The sequence below is a fragment of the Thamnophis sirtalis genome, unplaced genomic scaffold (assembly GCF_051295495.1).
Source record: "Thamnophis sirtalis isolate CommonGarterSnake01/CBP01778 unplaced genomic scaffold, rThaSir2_p1.2 scaffold_7, whole genome shotgun sequence".
NCBI classification, from domain to species: domain Eukaryota; kingdom Metazoa; phylum Chordata; class Lepidosauria; order Squamata; family Natricidae; genus Thamnophis; species Thamnophis sirtalis.
Genome location: NW_028261387.1, coordinates 74,876,414 through 74,888,482, shown reverse-complemented (window position 1 = coordinate 74,888,482; position 12,069 = coordinate 74,876,414). Strand labels below are relative to the sequence as shown.

Genomic DNA, 12,069 nt, shown 5'->3' with positions numbered 1-12,069 from the left:
CATACTGCTTCCCTTTTTCTGTCTCTCACTTCACCCTAGGAGCCATCCAGGCAGAAAGTCATTTTTTTATGTTGCCTTTCTTACATTTGTGTTGCATCCCTTTATTTATTTATCAGCACAAATGCAACGAACATACGTATGTATGTATGCATGCATGCATGTTTGTACACACACACACACACACACACACATATACTTTTCCAATATGTATGTGTGTGTGTGTGTGTATCAGCCCATTTAGAACCGGGCCACTGAAGTGCGCACACATGTAAAATCATATCCTCTCCCCCAACTCTTCCATCGGTCCGCCAAGTTAGAAAGGTTGGAGACCCTTGTTGTAGGACCCAGATCCAGTGCAAAATGTTGTGGTAAGTGTTGGACCACAGCTAGTACGTACTGTATGATTTGGGGGGGGGGGGGGAGTGTAAAATTTAGATTGATTCTCAGAGCCTTTGGAACTCCTGCCAAAATATAGAAATGTCGGTTCCATACAATCTTGGAAAGGCTTTGAATGCTACAATACAATATGTTGGAGGCACACCCCATGTTTTAAAGCACCACTAAAATAAATATGTTTAAGAGTACAACTTTTAATCTGGTTCTGCCGTCTTGTAAGGTAATATACTGTTACCCTGCTTATCCGTGGCAATGAAGAACAATAAGCACAAGTATTTAAAATAGCTAAAGATTGATATATAAGCTTTTTGTCTAAATATATAATATTCTTTTTAATCCTTATTCATATTCCAAACTTTAAAGATAGATTTGTTTCAAATTTGCGGGGGGGGGGGAAGCTCCACTTCTCCAATTGAAACCAGTGACTTTGCTGTTCTTAAAAACCATAGCAGGCCTTAAATTTAGATACATATTAACCCCTGATTTTTGCTACTACTGTATACATCACACACGTCAAGATTTTTTAGATTTTGATGTTTTATTTTTTTAAAAAATAAGATCTTTTTAAAGATTTTAATATCAGCTTATTTTTTAAAAGGATTTACTTTACATTTGCAGTTTAAAAAACCCTCAAAAAATGCTATAGAAATTTGTTTAGGATTGGTATGATTGAAAAAATCTTCAAAGGTTGAAAAGATTTTGAAGAGCTGCATGATATCACAAGCTATATGTCTAACTTGTGTTAGGCATTAAACTTATACAAGTTTCTCTATCAGCTACATGTTGATGTTTTATGACAAATTAAATCTCCATTATCATAGTTTTGCATTGGTGTTTGGGTACATCATATATAAAACAACTATACTCTGCAGAACTGTGCTAATAGAGATTTAATTGGACATGAAACATCTATATAAATACATGCTCTACATACATACATACATACATATATATACATACATACATACATACATATAACAACTGTGTCTAAACACAAATATGTTTTTATGTACGTATTTAAAATATATATAATGTATTTTGCATACATGCATACATTAAAAAGCACTGAATATTTATAAAATTTTAAAGTCATCTATTAGTTTCTGTTCTCCAGAATTCATCCATTCAATTCAGAGTCTTCAAGAGTTGGCGTTAATGGTATGATTTCTGCTAATAAAATGCAACTTGGTGAAAAATGTAGCTCTATGGAGGTCAGTAATTAGTATTATAGGTTGGAGCGTGTCACATATCCATTAAATCTCTGCTGCACAAAGGGTTTTCTTTTTTTCTTTTTTCTTTTTTTTTTTTTTTGTAGTGTATGAAATGCTTTCCATAAGCTAGAAATTAATTAAATATGCTCATATTACACTGTGAAAAGTGGGGACTGAGAAAATCTGAGAATTTTATATCCTGGCGGCTATTTGAGCCTCTTAGTGACCTCATACTAATTTTCTGTCTCCCAAACCAAATCCAGACATTTTCAGACTGCTGGTTCAGAAATTTGATAAGTTCCTATTATGTTTGTCTAGAAAAATACAGTGTTTCTACAATTAATTGCTAAGTTGAAAAATATATCTTTCATAGTGAAATTTTTTTTAAAATGTAATTTGTAGTTACTACAAACTATAACAATTGGATTACAACTAAACCCAAACCAAGTTTCTTTATTTCTGTTTGAGTGTTCATCTTTTGAAGGAACACTTTCCTTCTAAGCCAAGTTTCTTGCTATTAATTAAGACTGGAAGAATATATGGCAAATGCCTCCTAAGATCCTAAAATAGTCAGACAGGGCTTTATAGGAGTTTACAGAATTAAGTAGTAGATAGAAGTTTCACTATATATATCTTTCTTTGAGATCTGCAATGAAATAATAAGTTATGCAGCTGTGTATAACAGACATATGTGCCATGTTTTCTATTTATGCAGAATTTGCATTGTGGGATTGGGTTACAATATATATGTATACATAAACAAGTTTCAAAAATATGTGTGTTTGAAAACAAATTGATGTAGACACTTTTCATGTATATAAAACATGTATATAAAACCTCTTTATAGAATTTTTTTTGTTCTTCCACTTTACAGAACAAAAAGCCAGATCTCCAAATTACTTATACTATGCCAGCCCTTGCCTACTGGCACTGTTTCCATTCCAGTGCATTCCAATGTTTTAAAAACATTTTGAAGACAACCTTGAAATTTCCATTTGGGCCAACCTCAAAATAATGAAAACAAAAAGAATTGAACTCCTTCTCCACCCCAAGTTTCCAAAAATTTTCTGAAATAAGAAAAGAAAAATAACTCTTGCCTAGCTCTCAACTCTGCAAAAGGAAAATAAAATTAATTGGATGCACATGCCTACTCATCCATATGTTGTGTGTATTTGTTGTGCTCATACACAAAGAACTTTAGAGATACCTATGATGGGAAGCTGAAAGGGATCAAGCAATCCTTCCTCTTGAAAGACCAGGAGGTTGGGGGGGGGGGTTGCACAAGGAGTGATAAGGCAGGTTATTTGAGGTTAAGAAACCAAATAAGTTACAATCAAGTGAAAATTTGCTCAGATCTCAAACACAATCAATTTGATGTGATTACAGAGGCCTGAAGCAGCTTTTAATTTTGTACAAAGTCCCACAATACCACTGATTTATCCAAATACCTGAATAAATATTTTGGAAGATCCTAGCATATTTAGAATGTCTGGATCAATTAAATGCCATTAATCTTATATGATGCCCATTTTGCATGACATACAAACATAAATGTGGTTTAAATACAACATTGCTACTAAATATTGCAACATAACCGTTAGACTGTCTGGAATAGTTTTTCTCCTTCAGAGACAAATATTTTGCTTAGTTTAGTGTGCCCAATTAAACAGATAAGTAATGACGTTCCAGAAAAGGAATGAATCAACTGTTTGGGAGATTTTATTTCCTCTTGCATCACTTGTCTTGGGAGACAGGATAAAGGAAGGAAGTTTTTGTTGGATGAGTTTGCCATTGTTTTAAAATATTTAAAGCCAGTCTATTTAATAGTGTAACAAAAAGGAATGTTTACCTTTCACTAATCTGCCCCTCTGGATTAGCTCTCAAACTAGAAAGAGATTATGGGTTTCTGTACTAAAGACTGTTGATCTATAGGATCTTTTCATTACAGTGGTTTTATTAAAAGAAGTTAATATCCCCAAGGGAAGCTATAACATGTACTATTTTTTCAGTAAAAATGCCTTTAAAACATCTTATGTTTTAATAACATTTATAACAGAATGACAAAAGATTGATGAAACCTGCGTTATTTAAAGAGGAAGGATGCAAGCTGATAAGATTATGAGATCTACCTTTTAATAGTTTAATTAATTATAAAAGTTCACCTAAAATGTCTTCTGCATTTTTAAAAGAGAGGATGGAATAACAGGAAACATAAGTACATGGACACTTTTACTATGTTTTTATGCTATAAACCACTGGCAAAAAGTTGTATTGAATCTGGCAGTATCTAAGCACAACTAATCAATAAAAGAATAACATGGACTTAATATACAGTATTTTCATTTCAGAAATTACTTTCTATTGTATGATTAATTTGATCATAAGTTCTTTTTTTCTCAAGAAGGCATAATAAGTAAGTTAATAACTTTAGTATCTAATAAGAGGAGCAGGAAAGTAATTTCTGAGTAATTTCTTTCCTCCATTGCAAATTCTTCACATGAACTTTTCTGGGTCCTATCATTATAACTAAGAGCCCCTCTTCCAATTTCCAGTTTGGCAATTCTTGTGTAGAGCAGGTGGGACACATGTTATATCCAGGATATATTGGTTTATAACTATTGTCTGTTTTCAATGTCTGGGGCTACTGAGATATCCTTTGGAAATTCCAAAGCTTATAACTTTCATTTTGCAGTATATTTTGTAAGAGAGTCTTCCGGACAGAGAGTCTTCCAGCAACCAGCCCACAACCATAGAGCGCGCTCCTTGAGCGGCAGCTGCTGGAAGACTTGGCAGCCGAGTTTGGGAGTTTGGAATCGGAGAAGATGTTATGCTCAGAGCGCAGCGGCGGCTGCTGCAGGGAGAGCTGGGCCCGGACATGTTGAGGCTAGAAGGCATGCCTGCTGGGGGTGGAACAAGGGTTCGTGCAACCCCCTTCTCCACCCCGGCAAAGCTCCATGCACTGACCTAGGGGGTATCCCTAATGTGCCAAGTCGCGGGAGCTGGGGAGCAGGCAAAGCACCACATGGCTTGGTGCCCTAGGGATACCCCCTAGGTCAGTGAATGGCACTCTGCCCGGCTGGAGAGGGGGTTTGCCGGGTGGTTGCCCGTGAGCTTGGTCACCTCATGGCTGCTTTGCCCCTGAGGCTGTGCCCGGATCTTCAGGAGCCAGTTTGCAAGGGAGCAGCTGCCCGATAACTACAAAATAATAAGCCCTCCCCTATAATAAGCCCAAGGTCATATTTTGTAAGTAAAAAGAAAATAAGACCCTGTCGTATTTTCGGGGAAACACGGTATCAAGTCACATTTCAGGAAACAGAATAGCCCTATCTGTTGAGATTGTCCTGCTCAATTGTTTTGTTTTGTTTCCTTTGGATTTTTTTTCTTTGTGTCTGATATGCTTCTTTAAATTTCAAAGTTTAAAGCTTAACTTGCTGACAATTTGGAACAATCTGATATGGCTATTGTGCTATTTCTGTAACATTATGTTAGCTTGAATATTAATATCGGATTGTTTGGGTTTGTTTGTTAAATCTTCAAAGAGTTTAAAACATCAAAGCTTTTACTAAATTCATACTTTTGCAGGGATAAATAACAGATGTGTCACCAATTTTCCCTTGCTTAAATGCCTTTATCATGATTGGCTCCTTCAGCTTGATACTTAGGATGAAACTGATAAAACTTGTCTTTTTCTACATGATACTGTTTTTCTTTCCTCAGGTTCAATGCAAGTGATGAATAAAACAAGGCGGATTATGGAACAGGGAGGTGCACACTTCATCAATGCATTTGTGACGACACCCATGTGCTGTCCATCCCGCTCTTCTATTCTTACAGGGAAATATGTCCACAATCACAACACCTACACCAACAATGAAAACTGCTCATCTCCATCCTGGCAAGCCCAGCATGAAATTCGCACATTTGCAGTATACCTCAATAACACAGGGTATAGGACAGGTAAGATCACTGCGAAAAGACCCATGTTTTAGTGCTAAGGTTGAAAATGTATGTATTATACTTGCCATATAATGCACATCTAATTTCACATATGTTAAACAAATACCACTCCCAAACTGCTGCGGTACCAATGTTTTATATTTCAGCTTCTAGAACTTGCATCAAGCCTAACATTTTGATCTACAGCAGTGGTACCCAACATGGGAACTCACAGGGGGACAATTCGATTTTTAATAGGGGAAAATTAAACCTTGTTTAAACCAAGTTAATGGTTTTTAGGCTTCCTCCGCGTGAGTAGAGTTTACTTTTTGAGTAAAGTAAGAATTATAGGGAGGGCATCAGGATTTTAAAGTTGGTTTGATGGGGCATGGCCAAAAAAAGGTTGGGAACCACTGGGCTAGAGTAAGAGGGACCAAGGTTCATGTCTACCCTTAATCACCAAATGTAAGGTGACTGTGAACAGTTCACTCTTTCTCAATCCAATTCACCTCAAGAGGTTTTCATTGTGGGAGAAATTTGGAAGAGGAAGTAAATCACGATACGGATAAGAAAAGATAATGGAAGATGTCCTTAATGTGAAATAAAAGGAAGCGGGTGTTGGGTACAATTAAAGGTTTTGACTGGAAGACAGATCTACTCAAACCACCAGGAAGTTTTTCTGTTCAAATGAATGAAAATTATGCAAGGATCTAGTAATGCAGTTGCGCAACTTCCATTAATTTTATACGTGTGACTGGGAAGGGCAAATTCCCAGGGTATTACATCTCATTTTCTGTAAGTGTAGAAAAGGGTGGGATTTGAAATCTGTCATGGAAACCAAACAGGTTTTGGGACAGGTAGAATATGAGTATTCGATGAAAAAAAAAAGGAGGCCTAAGTCACAGCTATCCAAGAGTTTCATCCAATATATTTCACTGAGATTTGATTTAAAGGTGAGCAACGCTTAGACTTTGAACAGTCATATATTTCGTGTTTCTTTTAGCTCTTTGCCCTTGTTCTTTCAGCAGCAGGCCTGCAATCATCAGTGTTGAACTTTTGCTCCTGCAACTCGGGGTTCCCAATCTTTTAAGCCTATTTCCTACAGCAATTTGATTGCTCTCCAAATAGGGCTTGATTTTTTTTTTTAAAGCCAAGATAGCTATCCATATCCACCCTGCCAGGCTTTTGTTCCTTTTTTGTTATGGTCTATTTATTGACTGCAATGTGCCACTTACTCCACTTTTATCATTGACAAATTTTATATTAGTCATGTACTTTGACTTCTGTATTGCTGACCTATTGCTACTGTTCCTGCTGCATACATCATCAGAGATTTGATAATTCAGCCTTTTTACTGGAGGGTGGTGGGGAGAGGAGAAAGAGTTGTTCCAGAAAAGAAAGTTAAAAGGGCAAGCAGGCTTCTCTTCTCTTGCTACCTACAGTATGCTGATTGGATATTTATTTCTGATTTGCAAAGATGCCCACTTGCATCTTGCTTGGCTCTTAATGTTAAATCACTTTAACATTAACTGTACAACATCTCATTGGCCTTTTTGTCTTGTTTTGTTTAGCTTTTCCTTAAAGATAGTGCTCAGGACCCCAATCCAGCTTGTGATCATAGGTAGCCAGAATAATGATAATTTTACTTCTCCTCGGCCACTTCTTCTGAAATAAACATCACAACTATCCATGCATTGATTTGAAAAGTGTTTTTTTACATCTATTTAAACCCTAAGAGACAAAGACATACAGAAGGTGAGAGCCGAAGAGAAAGTCTGAGAATTTAGGCTACAAACAGGCATATTTTATCTTTAAGAATATTAAGAAGATAGCCACGTATTATACCGTTAAAGTAGAATGCAGGCCTATAGTAAGCTGCCAAGAAATGAGCCGGCAGAGAGACTAGCATTGCTACACTTATTAAAAGCAGGCATAAGCATTTAGTTCTCTTGAATGCTGTTAGGCAGAGGAAAAGACCAGTTGAGAGATGCTAAAATAGGTGGCCCTTTTCCTATCACTTACAATCCTAGGATCAACATATTCTGGATGCAAAAAACCTGAATATCTATTAAAGGTAAAGATTCCCCTTGCACATATGTGCTAGAGCCAAGGTGGCGCAGTGGTTAAATGCAGCACTGCAGGCTACTGCTAGATTAGCAGGTCAGCGGTTCAAATCTCACCGGCTCAGGGTTGACTCAGCCTTCCATCCTTCCGAGGTGGGTAAAATGAGGACCCAGATTGTTGGGGGCAATATGCTGACTCTCTGTAAACCGCTTAGAGAGGCCTGAAAGGCCTATGAAGCGGTATATAAGTCTACTGCTATTGCTATATTGCTATAGTTCTTCCCAACTCTAGGGGGCGATACTCATCTGCGTTTCAAAGCCGAAGAGCCAGTGCTGTCCGAAGACGTCTCCATGGTCATGTAACCAGCATTACTAAACACCAAAGGGGCACGGAAAGCTGTTACCTTTCCACCAAAGGTGGTTCCTATTTTTCTACTTGCGTTTTTACATGCTTTCGAACTGCTAGGTTGGCAGAAGCTGGGATAAGTAACGGGAGCTCAATCCATTTTGATCAACAAGCTCAGCGTCTTAGCCACTGAGCGTCAAAAATTGAGATTTTGATTGTGTGTGTGTGTGTGTGTGTGTCACTTTGCTGCCATCTAGTTTTTGCCTGGATTTTTGCAGACCATATACTCTATTAAGAAATCCCAATTTAGTTCATTTTTTTCTGGGAATTTAAGGGCTGCAAATTCAGCACAGTTTCTGATGATTGGTGGTTTTTTACTATTAAAACTATAGAAATTTACCTTCAAATAAAATATTAAACCAGTGAATTCAGAGCAAAAGGAAAGACAGTTAAATTAAACATTGCAAATATTTGGAGAATAGTAAGAGTTATTTAACGATGGAACAGATGTCCAAAAGGTGTTTTTTCAGGTGGCAACTAGACTGCCTTGTTTCTTCTTTTTTCTCTTAAGAGGATTCTCTTCTCATCCAAGAACCTTCTTCAGCTCTGACAGGATAGTGGGGAATGGAAGGATTTATATTCCTTGCAGACAACTTGTAATTTGCATCCTTTTAGAGGTTGAAGCACTTGGAGGTTTATCTTTGTTCTCAGGGTCACCTGTGTAGTGCTCCTGGTTCCTGTAGCCTGCAATTTTTTCCTCACACTATTGAAAGGGTGTTCATCCCAAATTGTATAGTTAAAGGTCTGCAGAGATTTTCAGTCATCTAGGTCATGGTTGTCCCAAAGGTGCTTTTTCAGGAGGCAACTGGACTTTCTTGGGTTTGGGTTTCTTTTCTTTTTTTTTTAAGACATTTCGCTTCTCATCTCATCTGAATATCATGGATGAGCAAAAGATCTTCAAAAAAAAGTGGGGGAGAAAAAGTCCAGTTGCCTCATGAAAAAGCACCTTTGGGACAACCATGACCTGGATGACTGAGAATCTCTACAGAATGGAACAGATGGATCCCCTTCAACTGAGGGTAGTAATCAGAGGTGGGTTCCTACCAGTTCACACCTATTCGGTAAAATCGGTTCGTCAAATCTACCAAACCAGTTAGAAGAGGTTCTACCAGTGAACCTGGAAAGCAGGCCATACCTACAGAAGAGGTTCCAAAAATTTTTGAAACCCACCACTGATGGGTGTGTAATGTCCCGCTGTTATCTACGCATTAATAATGATCTAGTAATATTTCCTTATACATTTTAGGGACCTTTCCTTACATATTTGGTGTTTTCTTTCATACTTTTGGATTTCTAATTTCTGTTTCCATTAGTTGGCAATTACTAAAACCAATCCCACGTAAAAAAGTATTCAAAGCCTTCTTGATTTTAATTGTCAATTTATTTATTCCTGCACATTGTAAAATTTATTCATTTACATATCTGTTTTTCCACTGTTGTGCAACAGTGTTTCCATTTGTATCTGGATTACTGCAGAATCCTAGCTTTTATACTGCTAATAGGAACCACGGTGGCACAATGGTTAGAGTGCAGTATTGCAGGCTACTTCTGCTGCCTGCTAGCTGCCTGCAATTTGGCAGTTCAAATTTCACCATGCTCAAGGTTGACTTAGCCTTCCATCCTTTCAAGGGCAGTAAAATGAGGACCCAAATTGTTGGGGGCAATATGCTGATCACTTAGAGAGGGCTGTAAAGCAGTATGTAAGTCTAAGTGCTATTGCTATTGCTAATAACCACCAATATTAGAAACTGTATTCTGTAAGTAAGTAGTCATATTCTATGCAGAATAAATGAATATGTCATACTAACAACATTTCATAATCCAGTATTGTCTATATGTTTATGAGACAAACTCTGCACTATGTGTATGAAGAGCCAGATTCGAAATATAAAATATGAACCTTCATATATGTGGGTACAGGGATAGTGTCTGTCAGGAACACCTTGAACTTTTCCCAAGGTGTATGTCAGTTGGAAAGTGCAACTGCACAAGCCCCAGGAGAAGATGCAGATCATTTAAGGTGTTTATAGCAAGTAATGTGCGCACTTCAAGTCATAGTTCTAGCAAATGCTATAATATGTATACTTTGAGTCATAGCTCCTGTGTTTACCTTTGTATTCTATTATTATACACAAAGAGAAAATGTCCACCTCTTTTTTGGGGTGGGGAATTTTTGGAGGGTGGGGTGTATGGGGGGATTGTCATGTGTGTTGGGCCTGGTCTCTGGGTATTATGTGAATTTCGTTGTACGTGTATACTGTGTATATACGTACAATGACAAGTAAATCTAAATACAAAACAAAATTTGCCACTCACTCTGTATTGGCTATGATTAATCAGGACAAATCTTGAAAATGTTCTGCTGGGCAAATACCAGCTAATAGTTTTCCATAGAATAGCTGGTCTAAACATATTTCCCTTACTGAATGTAGGAATCCATATACATTTTCCACAGAGCATGTTTTTTCATGATGACTTGTGTGGAAATATCAGTGTTGAGGTAACAAGATATTAAGTCTGCATTGTATATACATCTATTCCATAAGAGACAGAGGTAGGCCTTATAGGCCTAACACCTCTATTCTTAACGGGAGTTTCCTATCTTTACTTATATTACACCCAGTGGGAAGTTAGGCAGAAAGACATTATATGTAAACATGTCATGTTAGTTGAAGGATTAATCTGAGGAAGTTCTCCCACTCAGTGGCTGAATCACCTCGACAAAAAAGAATGGCCAAGTCATACTCTTGAATCAAAAGCATATAAAAAAATAATTGAGGCACAAACAAAAGATTCTTACAGTGGTGGTTTTTTTTGGTATCAGAAACCAAGGAAAGATTCTTGTATAAACAATTACAAAACAAATGTTCCCTCTTTAGCTTTTTCATAATTGGGTGCCACTTCCTTCCAAGAGGGAACATTTAAAATGATGAATGTGGTTATAGAAGACAAACATGAGGGAGTGGTGCTTGATTTCTCAAATTCCTCTAAGAAATGCTTTTTTTGTATTCATTTTGATTGGTGGAAAAATGAACCTTTGCCCCTCACCCCCTCTTTAAGTTTACAGCTCCATTTGTAGGCTGATGGGTGCACTATTTATGTTCACTTTCTTGTAAAGATCACTTTTTTATAAAGGACTGATGTCTTCCTTTCCCCCCTTTGTTGACCTACATGCGTGTTTAATCTTCTATACGTCTTCATTCTCAGACAAGAATCAAGGGAAAACATTATTTTTGGGAATTTCTTCTTACCAATTTCATTTCAAGCCAAATCAGAATGAACCAAGGGTGACTAAAAGAGAAAGTAAACCAATGGCAGAAGCAACATCAAAAAGACAATCTTGGATAGGAGGGATTTAATTCATAATTTTGAATCTTTCAGTTTAAGCTGACAAGCTATTATGAGAACATTCATTGCAGATTTATTTTTGATTAATCAACATGATATAATTTTTTAATTTTTATTTTATAATTGTGAACATAATTGGTGAATAAGAAACTGTATTTTACATAGCACAGTTTGAAAGAACTAAACATATACTATAATTTAGTTTATATTGAACAAGAAATAATATTGACGGTAGAGCTACTATTTTAAAAAGTTTGTAATAGCTTCAAAAAAGGATCCCTTCATTTTATTGAAAAATATTTTCCTTTATTTTGCATTGCTAGATATTTCAACCAAATGGAACTGACTATTGAGATAGAAAAAGTCAGATAAATGGCGTTCATTACCTGGTGGTTGGGATTGGCATGTGTAAGATCCTGGAGTCACTGTCACTCAGCTTTACAACTTAACAAAACAATGCAAAATTGTGATACTTATTACATCTCATCAGTTACATAATTCTGTTGACCAGGGTTATTCGGATCTCCATGAAGCTAATGAACTAATGAGCAAGAAAAAAAATCTAGCCATTGCTGTAATAGATGAGAACAAAAAGCCAAGCAATCAGTTATTGCAAAGCTGTATTCAAACCCATATTCTGCATATAGTGGTAAATGATTTGCTTGCTCTAACTTGTATCAGCAAAGAGTCAACATTATCATGACTTTTC

General features: G+C 36.7%; 1 protein-coding gene across 6 annotated transcripts in view; it reads left to right on the top strand.

Annotated features, from left to right (window-relative positions):
• SULF2 (sulfatase 2) overlaps positions 1–12,069 on the top strand; it is a 275,220-nt gene that overhangs the window by 182,739 nt on the left and 80,412 nt on the right. For all 6 annotated transcript variants that reach the window (XM_087720445.1, XM_087720443.1, XM_087720442.1 and 3 more), the window contains one exon: positions 5,325–5,564. In XM_087720445.1, coding sequence (XP_087576571.1) covers positions 5,325–5,564 — 240 coding nt within the window. The remainder of the gene's footprint in view (positions 1–5,324; positions 5,565–12,069) is intronic.